The 22,374-nt window shown below is 40.7% G+C and overlaps 2 protein-coding genes across 12 annotated transcripts in view; one reads left to right on the top strand and one right to left on the bottom strand.

The window, feature by feature from the left end:
• Positions 1–22,374, top strand: part of caska (calcium/calmodulin-dependent serine protein kinase a) — a 425,905-nt gene that overhangs the window by 333,419 nt on the left and 70,112 nt on the right. For all 11 annotated transcript variants that reach the window (XM_060929833.1, XM_060929830.1, XM_060929834.1 and 8 more), the window contains exon 6: positions 19,294–19,396. In XM_060929833.1, coding sequence (XP_060785816.1) covers positions 19,294–19,396 — 103 coding nt within the window. The remainder of the gene's footprint in view (positions 1–19,293; positions 19,397–22,374) is intronic.
• Positions 15,503–17,195, bottom strand: gpr34b (G protein-coupled receptor 34b). The gene is made up of 2 exons (XM_060928761.1): positions 17,027–17,195; positions 15,503–16,759 (listed from the first exon to the last, which is right to left on the bottom strand). Exon 2 carries the CDS (start codon positions 16,735–16,737, stop codon positions 15,658–15,660), a length of 1,080 nt encoding a protein of 359 aa, XP_060784744.1. The 5' UTR covers positions 16,738–16,759; positions 17,027–17,195; the 3' UTR covers positions 15,503–15,657.

Here is a 22,374-nt window from a genome sequence, read left to right as displayed (position 1 = left end):
AATGATCACAAGAACGGTGAGCAAAAATCCCAGAACCACACGGGGGGACCTAGTGAATGACCTGCAGAGAGCTGGGACCAAAGTAACAAAGGCTACCATCAGTAACACACTACGCCGCCAGGGACTCAAATCCTGCAGTGCCAGACGTGTCCCCCTGCTTAAGCCAGTACATGTCCAGGCCCGTCTGAAGTTTGCTAGAGAGCATTTGGATGATCCAGAAGAGGATTGGGAGAATGTCATATGGTCAGATGAAACCAAAATAGAACTTTTTGGTAAAAACTCAACTTGTCGTGTTTGGAGGAGAAAGAATGCTGAGTTGCATCCAAAGAAAACCATACCTACTGTGAAGCATGGGGGTGGAAACATCATGCTTTGGGGCTGTTTTTCTGCAAAGGGACCAGGACGACTGATCCGTGTAAAGGAAAGAATGAATGGGGCCATGTATCGTGAGATCTTGAGTGAAAACCTCCTTCCATCAGCAAGGGCATTGAAGATGAAACGTGGCTGGGTCTTTCAGCATGACAGTGATCCCAAACACACCGCCCGGGCAACGAAGGAGTGGCTTCGTAAGAAGCATTTCAAGGTCCTGGAGTGGCCTAGCCAGTCTCCAGATCTCAACCCCATAGAAAATCTTTGGAGGGAGTTGAAAGTCCGTGTTGCCCAGCGACAGCCCCAAAACATCACTGCTCTAGAGGAGATCTGCATGGAGGAATGGGCCAAAATACCAGCAACAGTGTGTGAAAACCTTGTGAAGACTTACAGAAAACGTTTGACCTCTGTCATTGCCAACAAAGGGTATATAACAAAGTATTGAGATGAACTTTTGTTATTGACCAAATACATATTTTCCACCATCATTTGCAAATAAATTCTTTAAAAATCAGACAATGTGATTTTCTGGATTTTTTTTCTCATTCTGTCTCTCATAGTTGAAGTGTACCTATGATGAAAATTACAGGCCTCTCTCATCTTTTTAAGTGGGAGAACTTTCACAATTGGTGACTGACTAAATACTTTTTTGCCCCACTGTAACTTGTATTGTGTTTAAGTTACCGGTATAAGATTATTTAATTTGCTTCAGAATGTGATTGTCTCAGTTCATCTGATTATTTAATTAGCCTTTTACGTTTCATCAGTGAAAATGCATGCATGTACATGTATGTTGCATAAGTTATAACACCTATCCTGTTTTAATGAGAGTCAACCCACAATCAGTGAAGTCAAATCAGTCTTAGTTGAGCAAGTCGGTAACGGTATTTCTTACTTTCACCATACATTTTTATTTATATGACTTTGGTCTATAGCTGTAAAAGGCCTCGGTGGTTACCGCTGTGACGTCACACACTCAGGGCTGGCTGGCTCAGCGGGGCAGCTCGAATGCCAACTTAGCGGTTGATTTTTAACTCTCAAAAATTAAAAATTTTTTTATTCCCAATTATGCAGCATACAAGAGTCAAGGATGGAGATACTGTCCACTCAGAAATGTATTTAAAGGGGTACCAAATATAATATATACAGTTGCTGATGTGACAAAGTAACGTATTCTTAAGTATTCTATGAAATTTATATACTAGAAAACAACGAAATATCTTGGTAATTGTAAATATAATAGTCGGTACGCTAAACGGCACAAGAGTTGCCATTTTTAAAAGACCGTGACGTCAGCCCTACCCACTGCCCTAGGAGAGAAGCGTGTAATCATGGCGTCGGGCGCATCAAGTGAAAGCGACAGCTCTGTCGAATCATACGAAGAGATCCCGCAAGACACACTGCAAGCAGGCTATGGCTTAGAAGGGTACCAGTTTGAACCTAGGAGAGGTACTCTCAACTCCGGTGATGACGAAAGAAGAGAAGAAAGCTCAAACTCGCTTGGTGTTTTTCAGTGGAAACGAGTGAAAAGACGTCTGGAGGATCGTTATGCTTTCCATCGGTCCTGTTATTACACCCGAAAGCAACACACTGTGGCATTGTGTAGCCGATCACTTACAATTCATCCTACTTTCCGATTCACACGTGCTATTCCCAACCTCAATGAGCCAACACAACTGGGCACATACATACGTCATGAGTGTTACACAGAGAAAATGAACGTGCATTCTGATTGGATAAAATTAATATCATGGTGGGCTGTTCAAACTGCGGAAATAGTTTGCTCGAGCTACTTTCAAAACACTATAACTTTCCAACCTTAGAACAAAAAACTTTTGTAAGTCTTGAATAAGGTTCGTTAATGTGTGTTTTATTGTTATATTTACTCTATATATTGCCCTCTGTTCCCCTTTAAAAATAAAGTTTCTGCTTATCTGCTTTAAAGAAAACAGGAAGGAAACCATTACACCACTGTGCTGGGGGCGGCACGGTGGTGTAGTGGTTAGGACTGTTGCCTCACAGCAAGAAGGTTCCGGGTTCGAACCTCACAGCCAACGGGGGCCTTTCTGTGTGGAATTTGCATGTTCTCCCCGTGTCTACGTGAGTTTCCTCCAGGTGCTCCAGTTTCCCCCACAGTTCAAGATGTGCAGATTAGGTAAAATACCCAGCCACTGGGGTTGTACAAGACAGTGCATACTTAGTGCTTGTCCCAAGAGGGTTGTGTCAGGAAGGGCATCCAGTGTAAAACCTTTGTCAAATCAAATATGCTGAACAGATCTGCTGTGATTACCCTGAACGTACGGGAGCAGCCAAAAGATGGCGACGATCTAAGGAAAGCAGGAGCCATACTAAAGATCCACACACAGAGGGGGAAAAAAGTGTACTTATCTGTGCCATTCCTTTTGACTGTGGTGGTACCGCAATTGTAGATCTTTTGTATCTTTAATAAGTATCTTTCATATAGAAAGGCACATGTGGTGTACCTTTAACATTTTATGCTAAAAGGTAATTCCAAGGGCAGCATGGTGGTGTAGTGGTTAGCGCTGTCGCCTCACAGCAAGAAGGTCCGGGTTCGAGCCCCGTGGCCGGCGAGGGCCTTTCTGTGCGGAGTTTGCATGTTCTCCCCGTGTCCGCGTGGGTTTCCTCCGGGTGCTCCGGTTTCCCTCACAGTCCAAAGACATGCGGTTAGGTTAACTGGTGACTCTAAATTGACCGTAGGTGTGAATGAGAGTGTGAATGGTTGTCTGTGTCTATGTGTCAGCCCTGTGATGACCTGGCGACTTGTCCAGGGTGTACCCCGCCTTTCGCCCGTAGTCAGCTGGGATAGGCTCCAGCTTGCCTGCGACCCTGTAGAACAGGATAAAGCGGCTACAGATAATGAGATGAGATGAGATGAAGGTAATTCCACTTCAGTTATGTTCTTTAAATCCATTTCAATCCTGTTCAGTTATGTAGAATAGAATAGAAAGCCTTTATTGTCATTATACAAGTACAATGAGATTTAAAGCTTCACCGTAAAGTGCACACATAAATACTAAAATAAACATCGGAAAATATGTACAATAAAACTAATATAAAACTACTACTAAAAAACTACTGACAACTATACATAAACTTGTGCAAGTCCCTGAAGGAACACAGGTGCATAGCGGTAACAGGGTTGAGAATAAAGTGACTAGCTGCATCAAGTGATAGAGGTAGCATTGGCATGTACAGACGCCTATTTTCAGTATGTAGGCAACTAAAAAACAGATGATCTGACTTGGTATGATAGTGCAGTAAGACAGTTTACAGATAGCTATGATATTAACAGTGCAAATATGACAGTTTACAGTACTTAAAATGACAAAGGAAGAGGATGTCTAAAAACAGATGAGCTGACCTTGACATGATAGTCCAATATGACTATCTTGTGACATTTACAGTGCAAATATGAGTTTACAGTCTGACAAGGAGAGACTAAGTTTGAGATCAAGTGGTTAGCAGCATTGTGGTGATGGTGACCTTGTCAGTGGTGTTCAAGCATGACAGTTCCTCAGTGCAAACTTGAGTTAAGTATTGTGACAGCTCTTGGAAAGAAACTGTCCCTGAGTCTGTTTGTTTTGGCTGGTATGGCTCTGTAGCGCCTGCCAGAGGGCAACAGGTCGAAGAGGTGGAAGCCAGGGTGTGTATAGTCTTTTATGATGCTCTTTACCCTGCCTAGGCACCGAGAGTTGTAGATGGTGGACAAAGGAGGTAGAGGGCAGCCGATGATCTTTTGTGCTGTGTTAGTCACCCTCTGCAGTCTTTTTCTGTCCGCTTCTGTGCAGCTTGAGTGCCACACTGACACAGCATAGGTCAGCAGGCTCTCAATGGCTGACCGGTAGAAGGTCACCAGCAGGTTCGTGTCAAGTTGCTCCTTCCTGAGCACACTCAGGAAGTGTAACCTTAAATCCAGGGTATAAAATATCCACATTGCCAGCTCACAAAAATGCACATTACAAAGGATGAGTGCGCCATCCCCCGAGCACTCAAACTCTACCAATTGTCTACTAGCCATCATACATCCCAGAGCCTAATCTAGGGCGTGTAATAAGCGATAATACGCATTTTTTTATCTGTCTATCGCACATCCACTCTTTGGGCACGAGAGTGATATCACGTATCTATTCATTTTGTCACACGTTTATAAGTAGAGAGCGTGTAGTCGCGTTTTACTGAATCTTGTGCTCATCAATTTGTCAGCACCAGCTAGCAAGCACTGCGGTAAATATAGCGTTGTTTACACACCAATCGGAAAATATCGGAAAGGACCAAAGTATTCCGAATGGTTTATTTAGCGGGTAAAACAGTTTTGTGAACTATTATATCATTGGTCACTGAACCGGAAGACAGTGTATCTCAATCAATCGTGTGAAGTGTTTTAAAAATACCCAGAAGCACATGGCATATCGTTCTGTCTCATCCAAACATAACAATGTCAAAATGCGTGGTCACGTTGAAAGACCTTTGGACGAAAAAAGGAAACAAAACAAAGACACAGAAGTGACAGATACTAATCCAGCCGACATTACACAACCCGATACAAAATATTATGAAATAGATTTAATCTGTTCTTGTATAATGGTAGGTACTGTAACATTACTGTAAATAAGAGATTATCATGATAATATACTGTTTAGGAAGTCTGAATTTTGGGATTATCTCTCGTCATCTATGTCAAAAACTAGTTTAAAGATAAGTTCTACATGAATGCTAGTTTTTTTTTGGGAGTAATTTATTTAATTCAGTTTAGTATTATGTTATTAATCATATTCAAATAGTAAAGGTGCTTAGTTGATATATAAGACATAAGTTTGTGTACAAATATGATCTTAGAGTAATTATATGACAGTGTGAAGACATACTAAGTCATTTGATTGTGATTGATAATGGTTTTTGAAGTTTGAATTTGATATTATTTTCCTAATGCCAATATACAATTAGTTTGATAATGTTTGGTATTATGTAAGTTTTATTTAAAAATATGAAATATATTTAATCTGTTCTTGTGTAATTGTAGATCCTGTAAGATTGTAAATGATAGAGATTATATACTTTTTTTAGGAAGTCTGAATTTTGAAATTATCTCCAGTCATTTATGTCAAAATCTAGTTTAAACATAGGTAGATTGTTTAATGTTTTTCACTTTCATGAAAGGTGGTCTGAACAAAACAAATATGATAGCATTTTTAAATATTTGATAGTGATTTTATTTTATTCAGAAAGTCAGATTTTTCATATTATTAATTAATAGTGGCAAGACTACATGGATTTTAGACTTAACTATATCAAATGATGTAATATTAACCTAGTCATATTTGAAATGCAACATTATACTACTGGTGGTCAAATTGGTAAAAAAAAAATAGGCTAGTCACATGATTTATAGTAAAACAGTAACCTAGTGTATATATATATATATATATATATATATATATATATATATATATATATAGTAAAATAGTAACCTAGTATATAACAGAAAACTAGTCATATTTGTAAGGTTTTGCAGTATATAATTCTTCATATAGTTTTTGATCTAAAATCTTTACATTTTTAAAGTTCAGATCTGATCATAATGTTTGTGCAATACTATAAACTGTGGATAAGTGTTTGCTGATATGGTTTTCATATCACTGTATTAAAGGATATGTATAGTGCCATAATTATGATATTATATAGATTAACATCTGATATGAATGTTTGTTGCATGTATTTAGTTTTATTAATAAAACTGTTCTGTTTATAGATGTACTCTTGAAAATATCTACCAATGTATTACTTATTTTTCTGTCCCCACTAACTGGAACAAATGAGGGATATTTTTACTCATGTTAATATTTTCTGTTCCCTGTTTCTACAACTAGTGAGGGATCTGTCCCCTATTTTCAAATTCCTAGATTAGGCTCTGCATCCTCTTCTGGTCAAAGCAGCACACTGCAAGCAACACCACCCTGTATGTTTAGTCCTATAGATAGTTTTCACTGACGTCACGGCATTCCGGGGAACGCCCTCCAGCGGCCATATTGTGGGGCAAACAAAGGACCATCGCCATTACCGGCTACGTTATTTCGGACGAATTTATATAATTATATAGTCAGTTTTCTAAAATAAAGATCAATGTCGGCAAAATCAAGCAAACGGAAGTATATGGATACATTGGACGACATCTCACGACAACGGTATGCAGCCAAACTGGCCTTGATTGAGGGAATTGACCCCTACGAAGTGGACAAAGATGCATTTTCAAGTGACTGTGCAGGGCTGCCAAAACCTGAAACTGCCAAAGCCTGCTCCAAAGCCTGAAACTGACTTCATCAAACTTTAAAGGCTGTCTGATATATACAACTTTATATATTCACAGCGCGCCTTTTGGCGGATACTGCCTGAATTGCACAGATCCGATTTTTTTTTTTTGGGGGGGGGCATTGGAGTGTCTGATTATAATTTCAAAGTAAATTCTGTATTAAAATTACTAAATAAGCAAATCTGTTACAGTCCATGAAACAGGAAGTATAAGGATGAGAAAAAAACAGTTTAAATCGGAAAGCTGCGCACATATGCGCAGTCCTGCACACCACTCGGGCTGCGCAAATGTGCGCAGCTTTCCAATTTAAACTGTTTTTTTTCTCATCCTTATACTTCCTGTTTCATGGACTGTAACAGATTTGCTTATTTAGTAATTTTAATACAGAATTTACTTTGAAATTATAATCAGACACTCCAACGCTCCCCCCTTAAAAAAAAAAAATCGGATCTGCGCGATTCAGGCGGCATCCGCCAAAAGGCGCGCTGTTTGCATCCCAAACACAAATCAAATCATACAGAATAGACCTAAAATGTTTTTCAAAAATGACCCTTGCGTGAGTGAAGTGACAAGTTTCAAATAGAAACGTGACAAACGAGTGATATTAAGTGTACATTACAATGTAAACGTACACTCAGCGGTTCCAGTTAGGCATTCTCCAGAGATTGTTCACATGATGTTTTGGTTTCCAAAAACAAACTTAAACACAATTGATTGTTTATTTAAACAACTTACCACTTATAAAATGATCGGAGCAGACTTTGCTGTGTTTGGAAGGCTGATAATCCTTGCGGTTGATTCTCACAAGCCATAGATTTCTCCTTTGTATGCTGAGTTTGTTTGCTCGCCTTCGTGCTCCTGTACAGTGGGAATTCCATAAAAGCTCCGCTTGACTTCATCATCTGACCTATTACGACAGCCGTGAATACAACAGGTGTGCACCATTGCTAGCTTTAAATAGCCTGCTTGGGTTCTTTTGAAGACTTTGTACTCGCACGTTACAATGTGTGCTCAGTCACCCGTACGGTAAGCTGGACCCCCAAGATGGCCGCCACTAGGGAATCCCCGACTCTGTGACATCATGTGAAAACTATCTATAGCACTGAAGAATAAGAATACTGTCCAAATAATTGGATTTACCAGCCACTTTATTAGGAATACCTGTACCCCTGCTTTTTGATACAAGTATCTCAGTAGCCAGTCATGTGGCAGGAGCACAGTGCCATGCAGATACAGATTAAGAACATCAGCTAATGTTTGCATCAAACATTAGAACTGAGAAAACCTGATCTCAGTAACTTTGACCACGGCTTGGTTGTTGGTACCAGATGGCATTTTCGCAGACAGCAGACACTTAATGGTTTGAAAACCAAAAAATTCCAGGCTGTGTTCCAGTAGTCCATCTTATATCTTTTGCTAAGCACTTGTCCTTGTCCTTGATGGAAAATGTCATGAGATCAAGAAAAGATGTGAAGGAGAATTCATAAGGGCGTGGGAAAAGACAACCGTGGTGCCCAGAGAATCCGCCTGCACTTGCACTAGGCTGTGCAGTTATGCAACGCGCATGTTATTGATGTGGGTCTACCATGTGAAACTACTGTTGCAAAGACACACAACAAGCACATCTTTGCCCCGTGCGTTCTTATGGTGGTGTTTAATGCAGGCTATATAAACGTAGACAACACAGTGAAAAATCTAACTTCATTACCAAGGTTGGAATTTAAATAATAGCCAATCTTCAACTATTCGGTTTCAGTTACTGAGATCACATTTTTTCGCCATGCATATACATACAGTGCCAGTCAAAAGTTTGCACACACCTTCTAATTCAATGTTTTTTCTTTATTTTTATTAATTAAGGCACTTCATGTCTTAAAGTAATGATGGATGTCGTTTCTCTTTACTTAGTCGAGCGGTTCTTGATATAATATGGATTACTGCAGTTGTGGAATAGGCCTGTTTACTGTATTTTTATTATTATTTACTGTTTGATCGTGAGCATGTTAATAAGGCAAGAAATTGCACTAATTAACTTTTGACGAGACACCTGTTAATTGAAAAGCATTCCACGTGACTCCCTCATGAAGCTGGTTAAGATAACGCCAATAGTGTACAAAGCGTCATCAGGGTAAACGGTGGCTACTTTGAACAATCGAATGTTTTAAACATTGGGGGGGGGGGTTGAATACTTTTTTGTTTACCACATAATTCCATAAATGTTCCATGTGTTATTTCATAATTTTGATGTCTTCAGTATTTCTCTCCAAATGTAGAAGAGTCAAAATACAGAAAAACTTACGAATGAGTGCGTCTCTCCAAACTTTTGACTGGTACTGAACACGCACACAATTAATGCATCACTCCTAGCTAAGATTTTCTGTGGAGTTGTTGGTTTGTATGTGCATGGGGGACTTGGCTCTTGAAGATGTCATGTTTAGGATCGTTTGTGATGTTGCACTTGGCTCGGCATCAGGGCAATCACAGCACCAGGTATAGAACTGGATGCAGACAGCAGCTGAGTGCTGCTATAAATGACAGCTAAGTCTTTCGACAGCGTTCTTCCTGCTTCTTTCAATCGTCTTTATTTTCTTGATGCTGTCAGACAGTTCCTCTGCACATGATAGGGCAGGAAGCAAACCACAAACAAAACCACCACACGCTGTGGTTTATTTTGTGGTCTGCTTCCCACCTCTGCACTCTTAGGCCAATCCCAAATCCAGCACCCACCAAACTCTTTCTGTTCAACTTTTGTCAAGTCAAGTTTATTTGTATAGCGCTTTTAACAATAAACATTGTCGCAAAGCAGCTTTACAGAATTTGAACGACTTAAAACATGAGCTAATGTTATCCCTAATCTATCCCCAATGAGCAAGCCTGTGGTGACGGTGGCAAGGAAAAACTCCCTCAGACGACATGAGGAAGAAACCTCGAGAGGAACCAGACTCAAAAGCTTGGGCAACAACAGACAGCATGACTATGACATTAACAGTTTTAACATGAAGACAGTTTCGTTGATGATGTAACTCTTCATTGATGGAAACTTGAGTGCAAAACTGTTCATGACAACTGCAGTCCTAAAGTTAGCAAGTCAGCTGTCGTCCTCAGCCATAAAAGCATTACTGTAAGAGTCCAGAGTGTCCTCCAGGTGTGACTTTCAACTGTCCACGTGGGGCCGTCCTCCACAGGAGCAATGTGATGAGACTCCAACCAGACACAGGGCACCAGGATGGATCAAGCAGGTCCGAGGACCAGAAGAGGTCAGCATCTCGATCCCAGAACCGACATGTAACTCAGAGGGACAGATTTGGGAGGGGGGAAGAGGGAGAGAAAACACAGGCTTTTGTAATTGGAAGATCAAAAGCCCATAACTGATCAGCATAAAGATTATTCCCACGCCGATGCTGTGCCGTCTATTCAGTTGAGCAGGTTTATTACTCACCTGATCAAAGCAGGAAGTTGGTTCTTGTCCTGTAGATTACAGGCCTGCTTTATATGCCATAGAGCCAATGACAAAGGTGATTCCCACTATCCAGGTGCCGAGGCAGAGGAGTCAACAGAGACATGGATGCTGTTAGATTGTGAATTAAATGTTTCCTTTTCCCCCTTCAATAAAGATGCAAGCAGGTGCAAAACATGGAGAGAAGGTTTTATTGACGCTTCAGCGTTCGTACACGGGTGGTGTTCTCTCTGAGTGCTAGACCCTCTCGCTGCTTCCAGGCTTCTCATAACAAAAAAAACTCTCCCATAACATGCAAGTCATAACAAAGATAAAGATGTTACTGCGGGCCTCTGAAGCCTTGAACACACTCATACCGTCTTTCACATGCAGAGAATAATCCCAGACCTAAAATAATGAAGATCTAAGTAAACCTTCTTAACCATTCTTCACTGCTTAAAGACTCGGACCTGCCTGCAGCACAGCTGTGTAGTACTACAATACAGTGGTTGATGCTGTTCCATAGCAAGAAACATGTATTGTAATGGATGTTGATGTAGAAACATGAAACCTGAGAAACTGAATTGCTGCGCAGACCACAGTACCAGCTTTCCATTGGGAACTTTGTATGTAGAATAGAATAGACTTTTATTGTCATTGCACAGTGGGGTACAATGAAATTGTGTAGTAACTCATCCTAAAAGGAAAGCTGCAGCACAGTATCAGGTCAGAGGCCACGGCTTAAAATGAAGATGATGGTGGAGGTCTTTTCAGTCCACCAGAGGTCCAGTGTGGACAATAATCCATTGATCAGGAAGCCCAGGATAGCCAGAAGATAAAGCCAAGGCAGAACAGTGAAGTGGTAGTTTTCGTCACCAGGAAACAGCTTTTGTAAGAACGGGGGGGGGAACTGTGAAAAAGGAGGTGACGGGGGGAGGGGGGGACTGTGAAAAAGGTGGCGGCGGGTGGGGAATTTCCTGTCTCACATTTCTGCACTGCAAAAAAATTGAAAACTAATTTGAGGAGAAAATTACTTAATACTAGTGAAATTATCTTGCTGCATGGACAGATATTTTTACTTGATAAGACATTCTTAGAATAAGTTGGTTGCGATCTAGAACTAGGTTTAATAATCTCAGAATTAGTGTTTTGTATTCTTCTAATAGGAAATGCTAGATCATTTCAACTATTTTCAAGATATTTCCACTTGCTAAAATATCATTTTTTGCAGTGTGAGAATTCAAAGTGTTTAGCTTCATATATAATCTATGAATCATACCATTATTTCAAGATTGAAGTATAATATTTTCATTTATCTCTATGGTTAGGTTCCTGTAACCTTAATGGTCTAATTCTATTGACTTGTGTCTCAGTTTGAAATAAAACAATTGCCATGGGTTAAGTACTTTGTGGCCACAAAATACATGCAGGCAATATTTGTGATTCCTATATTCTAACAGTTTTTTTTTTTTTTTTTCAACCACTGGGTCGCAACCCATTTGTGGGCTGTAAATTTTTTCCAAGTTGAAGCTGATTTTTAGTAGGGTACAATTGCTGGGTTGCATCCGACATCACATCCACCTCATTAGGTATGCAAGACATGAAGTGGTGGTCAGCTGAGCTCACTGTTCTCAAAGCATTACTATCGTTGGGGTGCCTTGCTCATCGTTAAAGTGCCCTACGCTTGTGTCGTTTTGGGCTGCTCAAATCGATCAAACCGTGAAACTTCCTATCCCATTGAGTGGTTTCTATATCCACTTCTTTTGAGTGTACTTCTTGGTTTTAATAACTTGCTTGTTCGCTGCACACAAACATGGCAATAAGTTCTCAGGTTAATCGTCCAGACTCCACTTTTTTTGGATCATTAATCTCTTTTGACTGAGAATGCTCTGCATGCATGGTTTTATGTTGGCTTCTGGCACATCCATACAGTTTTAAATACAATACCTATAATTAAAAACAGTTTGTTTTTATTGCATTTATTTAATTCCTGGGCTCCCATCTGTAACAGGGAGTGATGTTGCATTCCATTAATAAACTTTACAATAGATTATTAGATTCTAATAGAATAGATGAGCCAAAATAATTGGTGATCTTTTTTAATGGGCCCCGACTCGTTACAAGTATGAATAGATGGGTCTTAAAATAGAAAAGTTTGAGAACCCCTGATCAAACACAATCTGCTTGTGAAACTCTGATTATTATTCAGTGAGTTGAATTGGATGTATTCGAGTAGAGGAAGTACCAAAAATATAGATGCCTGGGAGTTTAGAAGCACAGGGGTACAGCATTGTATCAGGGTTATAATAATTAATAAAGAAAGAAAGAAAGGCCAGAGGTCTAATAAATAAATTAGTGCTAGTCAGAACCTGTACACTGCCTGAAAGGAAGTGTTATTCAAAACATACAGTAATTACATAAAGATCATTAAGGGTGTTTTCACACCGCTAGTTCGATTATTTGGTCCGCACCAGGCAGTAAACTTGTTACATTGTAGCATACAGACTGCATGTGGTCCGCGTTCACACATGCAAACGAACCAGATTGGTCTGAATGACGTTTCGTCATCTTCCGGTGGAAATAAGCGCCAATTTGGACTTTCACAATGGAGCGACACGTTCGCACACTGTTTCTTGCGCTGGTCCTTGCTTTTTATATCGTCAACATTACCCATTTCTGGTAAAATATCCAGTTCCGGAATGAGTCGCGGCTGCAGCTGGAGAACAATCTTCGGATATACTGGATTCTCCGAAGGCGTATAGCGAGTCATTTCAGGCAGAGGAGACGCGCTATTTTCACCAATGCTGTCCTGCTGATGATGAGACAAGCACCTTTCCAAAGACCCACAAGGTAGGCTATAGTCTGTTAGCCTGACAAGCCAGCCGGCTTTTACTGTAGAATCTGTTATGCTGTAGGTTAATACAGGGCAATCTGAATTTCCCACTGACAGAATGCTGACAGAGCTGGAGCACGCGCGTGTGCCTGATGCCGCTGTTTACAGGACGTTATAATGATCACATTGTGTAGATGCTCACATCATTATCTTTATAGTTATAGTTATTAAAATAGTTACTATTCTTAGTGTGAGCAGCCTTTTACATTATATCCACTTTTCAATGAAAAAATGTGCGTATTATACACTGGTTTTAACAGTAGCCTATGTTGTAATAACACAGGAATGGGTTTAAACATTTTGTTGTTAAATAATAATAATAACAATAATCTCATCTCATCTCATTATCTGTAGCTGCTTTATCCTGTTCTACAGGGTTGCAGGCAAGCTGGAGCCTATCCCAGCTGACTATGGGCGAAAGGCGGGGTACACCCTGGACAAGTTGCCAGGTCATCACAGGGCTGACACATAGACACAGACAACCATTCACACTCACATTCACACCTACGGTCAATTTAGAGTCACCAGTTACCCTAACCTGCATGTCTTTGGACTGTGGAGGAAACCAGAGCGGAGGAAACCCATACAGACAACATGCAAACTCCGCACAGAAAGGCCCTCGCCGGCCACGGGGCTCGAACCCAGACCTTCTTGCTGTGAGGCGACAGCGCTAACCACTACACCACCATGCCGCCCATAATAACAATAATAATAATAAATAACGTACAATAAATAATAACAATAATCAAATGCAGAGGCTGTAATTCAATATGTTATAACGAACGAATAGTTTGTTTAGACCTGAGTTGGTCCAGGTTCGCGTTCTCACCAGAGGGACCGCACCAGAGGTTGACATTTGGTGCGGAATCAAGCGGACCAAGACCACCCCTTTTTGGAGGTCTCGGTCCGCTTGATTTAGTGCGCACCCGAGTGCGATTGATGTTTTCACACCGACGAAAACGAACCGAACTAAGAGCTTTTGGTTCAAATGGACTGTTTAGTGCGCACCAACTGCTGTTGGTGTGAAAGCACCCTAAAGCAGTGTCTGTAAAGATTGTAGTTTGATGCCTTAATCTTATGATTGTATAAAAATTGAAATAAGAGTGATCATCAGTGTACCTTTTATTGTAGGCTGTCCTGTTGGATATACTGTAATGCAGTTTGTTGCATAACCAAGTGATGACTTACTGGCTTTTTCTTGTTGGTTTCCGTTTGACTTCTGATGCAGTATTTGTATTCAGACCATGGGCTCATTGTGGCTGGTTTTGTCTTTTTAAGAGGGGAACAAGGCTGATGCATTTCTGACCACATCCTCTGATTGATTGTCTTCTACGTTACCTTTTAACTCTTCATAAGATTTCGCTTTTATAACACTAAAGGTTAACATGGGACAGCCTTGGGCTGCAGTGCCCAAGAGTGGCGGCGTGTGCATACACAGTGGCTTTGCTCTCCTATGATGAACTAAATTTTGTTGTACATTTGTGCAGTGACAACAAAGGTATTCTATTCTAACCTCAGGTTTGGAAGTGTTTATATCCTCCACAGTTGCATTATGCGGTCATAAGTGATGCCCTGTTTGCAGCCCCATATTTCTTGTCTTTTTTCAGCGGTTTTGTTTGGTCATACTGGGAAAATAAAGTGTATAGATAATTCTGTAACACTGTTTGTTGCCCATCATTATTAATGTAGATGTACGGTATAAATTTACTTGCGGTTTAACCCTCTAAAGCGTACATAGAGAAACACCTGGACATAGTTAAATATTTTTTGTAATTCTGAGCATATTCTTTCAGTCACTGTCATATATTTTACATCATCATATGAGTCAGGGGAGCCTATCCTTTCTTTCAAATATTTGACATTTTAGAAAAAAGCTTGTGTTTTGTTGAATAACTCCATAGTCAACCAGGGATTCCCCCCCCCCCCCCCAAAAAAAAAGTGAAAGGCTACATTTAGGTGTTTCGGAGCTCCATGTGAAGTTTGGTGCAGATACACTTCTTCCTCAGCGAATTACAGCTCAGTGACCTCAATTTTGATACTTGGAAGTGCGGAATTGCTGCACGCTCCTCCCAACTTGGGAGTCGATGCACGGAAACTTCCCTTCCAGTAAGCTTCTGTTCCTGTACCACATAATTGCATGCACTGTAAATCAGGCCTGGTTATCTTAAAACCATCAATTCAAGTTGCATCAGAAAGCGGATAATCTCACTGTTCAGACACAATTTAAAGCTCATATCTACCCTAAACAGCTCAAAAGTTATTTAATGTTTTGTAGAACATGTGCGCGTTGCATCGATGCAACACTTGGTTTGTAAGGGTTAACACATCCTGTTATGTAGTTCTGAAAAAAATAGAGCACCTTACCTCAAAGATGATGTTCAGATGAAGATAGTAAAATTAGTTGGCTGACTGACTGACTTTTTACTCAAATTTGATTCAGATTCAGCAAACCAATGAAAGATCCAGAATGAACCAATGAAAAAAAATATTGGAAATATTTATTTATATGAACATTTGTAGATTATATTGCAGTTTTTCATGTACTTTGAAAGATAATGCTTATTTATGATAACGTTTCAGTCCTGCCAGTTAATGAAAGAACCAGAGTGGGAAAGCTATTGTAGTCTTTCTTTACATTGTGCTGGTCTCGCTTTGTGTAGCCTGCTCCTTTTGGCTTCTTTCCTTTTCATAGCTGGGTCTTCTGTATCTAGAACAAGTCTTTAGGCAGATGTTTTTGTGCAGCGCCTGCAGTACCGTCCTGCGCACTGAGCTACACAGCACAAAGTACATGACTGGATCCAGACAGCTGTTAAACGCAGAAAGCAACAGAGAGATCTCATTGGTCTTGTCCACTATCTGAACCCACCGGCACGAAACGTCTGTGATCTGTGAGTAGATGTAGAAGATTCTCACAAAGTGATAGGGTACAAAACACAAGGTGAAGAGAAAGAGGACGAAGAAGGACTTCCGAGCTGTGCTGCTGTACTTGGTTGCGTTTGGAAATTCTGGCTTCTGCTTAGAGATCTGAAGCAGCCTCATTGCTATCTTCCCATAAGAGGTTACCAGAAAGCCATAGACCACCCAGAAACCAACCAAAACAGTAATGTTTAAGTAGGCCTTCCATTTGGCATTGTACAAGTGTTTGTACTGGAAACACATGTTAGATGGTGTGCGATCTCTACCTAAGGCAATCAGCGGTGTTATGAAAATAATCGCGGTTACCCAAATGGCGCAACATGCGACAGTGCTCTGCGTATGGCTAAGGAACCTCTGCTTGCTCAAGACCCTCTGCAGCTTCACGTAGCGATCTATACTAATAAGCCCCAGCAGAATAATGCTTACATACATATTCATGTAGAAAACATTGCCCACTATCTTGCAGAGCACAGAATGCAAACTCCAGAAGTTGTCATTGACATGGTAGAGCACACGGAAGGGCAGGCAGATTATGAGGAGTAAATCTGCCAAAGCCAGGTTAATGAGGAAAACGCGCATTGAATTCTTCTTGGAGTGTAGTCGCAGGAACACCCCAAGGGCTAGCACGTTGCCAGCTAAGCCAAGCAGGAAGAAGAGCGAGTAGAAGAACGCCAGTGGGACCCGGAGACTCTCTTCATTCAAACTGAAATTGCCACACTTTAGATGATCTTGGTTTTCTATTTTTGCTGTAGTGCTTATTATAGAAGTGGTGTTGTGGATATTGAGCTCTGTCATTGCATCTGTAGTCCTTTCAGGCCTTTAAAAGAAAATAGAAAAGCAGTGTGTTTGTGATGTCGCTTGCACTTTGACTCAACATTAACATTTTAAAAATAAATAAATGACGTGTGCTAGCACCAGCAAGTAGACTTTATAACAAATAATCTATCAGTTTGCAAGACCAGGCTTTCTTTAATTTTCTCATAAATATTCGTTGGTATTGAATCAAATACACAATTAGACTAGACACATAAAGAACATTACTGTCATAAGTCCAGATTATTTTAGTTCATGTCAAGTTACTTACGTTTCTTTCAGAAAACCATCTGAATTACTGTTCCAGTGCCTTGGGAATGTTGTTCTGTGCTTTTGAGGTAATTGTAAAATTGTGCCGTTTTCTCCACCTCTCTTGAAAATCTGTACTATGTATTAAACACCTTCCTCCAGAGTCACCAGTGGAGATGTACAAACCAGTACTGATACTGTGCAGAAATGCCTTTTAAAGAGACTTGAAAGGGGAAGCTGCAACCGCAGGTTTTTTTTTTTTTTTAAACAACCGCAGCACCAGACACTGACATTCTGTACTCATTTTGGTTGTCTTGACTGTTCTCCACCCCAAAGTCACAAATATTTACACCTATTAGGCATATTATAAGCAGGGGTGGACAGTAACAAAGTACATTTACTTGAGTACTGTACTTAAATACACTTTTTGAGTATCTGTACTTGAGTATTATTTTTTTTTTGACAACTTATGACTGTCACTGCATTTGAAAGACAAATATCGTACTTTTTACTCCACTACATTTCTATCAAGGTCCTCGTTACTATGAAGCAGCTTTGAAAGTGGAATTTTTTTCTTTTCTTTTCTAAAACGCGATTGGTTTTTTCGCAGGTGACACTGAGACATTCCATCAGTAATCACTAGGGTCACGTCACGTGCATAAACTGTATAAAATCAAGATCAGTGATTTCTCAGTAGCATTATATGAACACGATCAGTTGATGGCAGAATGGAAGGAGGCGGTTCTTTGGGGGAATGCACGCACCCATGGCCATACCTAGAACCCAAGTTTCAGTTTTCTGAAAGGAATAAAGAGTCGTTTTGTTTTAAATGTTTGCTTTGTGGAGGTGTCGTGGCTCAGGTGGCTAAGGCGCCGTACCATAAATCCGGGGACCCGGGTTCGATTCCGACCTGAGGTCATTTCCCGATCCCTCCCCGTCTCTCTCTCCCACTCATTTCCTGTCCTGTCTCTACACTGTCCTATCCAATAAAAAGGTGAAAAAAGCCCAAAAAAGTTTTAAAAAAAAAGTTTGCTTTGTTTGCCTAAAACAAACCACATCACAGCCTACAAAAGCTCGCCATCCAACCTGCGGAAGCGTATTTAGGTATGTGAATGTTTTACTCCCAGAGAAAGCTTGCATTGAAGTTGTCTGTGCTTTTACAGCTAGCGATAACATTGCAATAGCTATGCAGTCTGGTTCATCAAATGACTTTCTATGGATTTGCCTGCCAAGTTGCCGTAGCCTTGTCCACGGCTAACGTTAACACATAGCTAATTAACTTGGACACTGTTAGTTAGCATGTAAAAACGGAGTTACGCTGACATGAATAACTTATCTGAAGTCCTTTCAGAAATGTTTTAGCATAATCTTGCCAAATAAACAAAATGTAAAAAAAATCTTTATTTTCTAGTAACGTTAGCTACCCGATATGATTTCGAGTTTGAAAAGAGTTTGTTAGCATGTCAGGTGGAGCCTCACTGACTAGCTAGCTTAACATTAAACCACCATGATTCCACAGGTAGATTCATATGTGCATGAATGCATACACTTACGCGTTCACACACACGAGACCTGTAAGATGGACAGTATTGTACTAGTCAGTCATAACAAATTGTTGGAATGTTTTTTTGCTTTGTCAGATGATGGTCTTGCTTTTTCTTTGTCTTGCTTAGAGCAGTGTTGCTGTTGGCCAGTTATTAAGCTAGAGGTGTGGACCTGGGTTTTAGTCAGATCTGACCTGGGATTAATATACACATACAAGTGTGCACACACTACCAGAGCTCTGTCAGAACACTACCATGCTGCTTTGTGGGGCTGAGGAGGAGTGTTACAATTAAAAGAAAGGAAAAAAAAAAGACACAATGGTTCTTTTTCAGTTCCGTTGTGTTTCATTTTGTAACATTCTACCAGGCGTTTATTCTACAGGTTCTTCACTAAATCCAGTCGGTTGCTTCAGAGGCATTAGGTTTGTAAGCGTTGTGGCAATAATACAACAATGCGTTGACAGAAAATGTACTTTTAATACTTAAGTATTTTTAAAAGCAAGTACTTAAGTAAAAATTTGACTGTACAACTTTCACTTGTATCGGAGTAACATTTGACCAGTGGGATCTGTACTTTGACTTAAGTAATGAAGTTGGGTACTTTGTCCACCTCTGATTATAAGTATACACTAGAGCTGCAGTAGGCATTATCAGGCTGTATTATTCTGTGTGGGCAAAAATAAAGTGGTTTGTGTTGTGGGTCTGTCCCGTCCCCCCCACCCCCACCCCTCCAACCCCTTTGCAGCCTCACTGTGTTTTATTGGCATCCAAGGAGAACTCTGCTCCCGTGAAGCTGGGTGGCTTTGGAGTTGCTATACAGCTTGGAGAGTCAGGATTAGTGGCTGGAGGTAAGCAATGTCTAAACGTCTGCTGCTTTGTTCATGCACTCGGTATCAGGAGGCTAAATATATGTGCGTGTTGCAAGTTCGTCTTCCTGTACTGCAACATAGGAAACCAGTTTTCCTGTTGTGCTACATAATATGTGTATGCTGTAAGTGTGATGTCTCACATGAGTTCCTTTATCTTTTCTATAATTTAACATCCGTCATAGGAGTTTTGGAAACACATCAGCTCATCTGATGATATGCATACATCATAGGGGTTTCTGACCTGTTACTCAGACATCTCATTCATTACCTCTAGCCGCTTTATCCTGTTCTACAGGGTCGCAGGCAAGCTGGAGCCTGTTTTCTCAAAAGCAAGAACTGAAAATCGGGCAAATGTTTTGCCAGTATTATTAAAGTGCATGAGGTTGCTTTGAATGCATTACTATTGAATATATAAAACCGATATAACCTTATAACATTCACACACTTTTTGATCTTACTCTGACCTACAGTTAGGTCCATATATATTTGGACACTGACACAAATTTTGTTTTTTTACCTGTTTACTGAAACATATTCAAGTTATAGTTATATAACGGACATAAAGTCCAGACTTTCAGCTTTCATTTGAGGGTATCCACATTAAAATTGGATGAAGGGTTTAGGAGTTTCAGCTCTTTAACATGTGCCACCCCGTTTTTAAAGGGACCAAAAGTAATTGGACAATTGACTCAAAGGCTATTTCATGGGCAGGTGTGGGCAATTCCTTCGTTATGTCATTCTCAATTAAGCAGATAAAAGGCCTGGAGATGATTTGAGGTGTGGTGCTTGCATTTGGAAGATTTTGCTGTGAAGAAAACATGCAGTCAAAGGAGCTCTCCATGCAGGTGAAACAAGCCATCCTTAAGCTGCGAAAACAAAAAACCCTTCCGAGAAATTGCTACAATATTAGGAGTGGCAAAATCTACAGTTTGGTACATCCTGAGAAAGAAAGAAAGCACTGGTGAACTCATCAATGCAAAAAGACCTGGACGCCCACAGAAGACAACAGTAGTGGATGATCGCAGAATAATTTCCATGGTGAAGAGAAACCCCTTCACAACAGCCAACCAAGTGAACAACACTCTCCAGGAAGTAGGCGTATCAATATCCAAATCTACCATAAAGAGAAGACTGCATGAAAGTAAATACAGAGGGTTCACTGCACGGTGCAAGCCACTCATAAGCCTCAAGAATAAAAAGGCTAGATTGGACTTTGCTTAAAAAACATCTAAAAAAGCCAGCACAGTTCTGGAAGAACATTCTTTGGACAGATGAAACCAAGATCAACCTCTACCAGAATGATGGAAAGAAAAAAGTATGGTGAAGGCGTGGTACAGCTCATGATCCAAAGCATACCACATCATCTGTAAAACACGGCGGAGACAGTGTGATGGCTTGGGCATGCATGGCTGCCAGTGGCACTGGGTCACTAGTGTTTATTGATGATGTGACACAGGACAGAAGCAGCCGGATGAATTCTGAGGTATTCAGAGACATACTGTGCGCTCAAATCCAGCCAAACTGATTGGTCGGCGTTTCATAATACAGATTGACAATGACCCAAAACATAAAGCCAAAGCAACCCAGGAGTTTATTAAAGCAAAGAAGTGGAATATTCTTGAATGGCCAAGTCAGTCACCTGATCTCAACCCAATTGAGCATGCATTTCACTTGTTAAAGACTAAACTTCAGACAGAAAGGCCCACAAACAGACAGCAACTGAAAACCGGTGCAGTAAAGGCCTGGCAGAGCATTAAAAAGGAGGAAACACAGCGTCTGGTGATGTCCATGAGTTCAAGACTTCAGGCAGTCATTGCCAACAAAGGGTTTTCAACCAAGTATTAGAAATGAACATTTTATTTACTATTATTTAATTTGTCCAATTACTTTTGAGCCCCTGAAATGAAGGGAAAATGAAGGGAATTTGAACCCATTGTGGTGGTCTTCTGTTGTAGCCCATCCAATGCTTTTCTGTTCACCACACTTGTAATGAATAGTCAGCTTGAACCAGTCTGGCCATGCTTTTCTCACTTCTCTTAAACAAGGCATGCAGAACTGCTGATCACTTTTAAAAAATGCTTTAGTTCCTCACATTTGTATGCAATCATTTTGTTCAACCCACTGAATTAAAGCTGAAAGTCTGAACTTCAACTGCATCTGAATTGTTTTGTTCAAAATTCATTGTGGTAATGTACAGAACCAAAATTAGAAAAATGTCGTCTCTGTCCAAATATTTATGGACCTAACTGCACATCTGTATATTACAACATGCATCATATGGCATTTTGAAGAAATTGAAGACCAGGCGATGTTATCCAGTCATCCAGCCATAGTGGCAGCAGTTCAGTGTATAAAATCGTGCCGATACAAGTCAAAGCGATTCAGTTCATCTTCACATCAGAATGGGGGGAGGGGAATAGATCTCAGTGACCAGAACTGGATGGTTGAAGATTTGAAAGACAGGTGGGGTTTACATTAGACCGTATCAGCGGATCATCAGATTAACGTTTTTAAAACGATTAGTGTGCACACAGCAACACCAATACACGATTCGCGTGCACACAGCAACGCCAATACACGGATACGCTCGGCTCAGCAGGCATCCTGCGCTCCAAATCACTCCGCCCTGAACAGCGAGTGCCCTCTGGAGGGTGCGCACTCCGGCCCTGCGCAGCTCACAGAGCGCGCGAGTATAGCGCACGAGCTGTGATTCGGGACTGAGCCGCTGTGTGTGTGATCTCAGTGCATATCACTTACCAGGGGCGTGTTTAGCCTATTTTTGGGGGTGCTCAAGCACCCCCAAAAACGAGCTCAGCACCCCCTAGCTCAGCACCCTCAAAAACACTGCTTTTGGACGTAATTTTCAGAAATAAGTGCCCTTGCGCACTGCGCAGTGAATGTGTGCGCGGGCGTGTGTGTGTTCTTGAATTCACCTGTTACGTGATAGTTCTATGAGC

This window comes from Neoarius graeffei, chromosome 9, assembly GCF_027579695.1.
Source record: "Neoarius graeffei isolate fNeoGra1 chromosome 9, fNeoGra1.pri, whole genome shotgun sequence".
Taxonomy (NCBI): Eukaryota; Metazoa; Chordata; class Actinopteri; order Siluriformes; family Ariidae; genus Neoarius; species Neoarius graeffei.
This window is presented reverse-complemented; position numbering and strand designations above follow the sequence as displayed.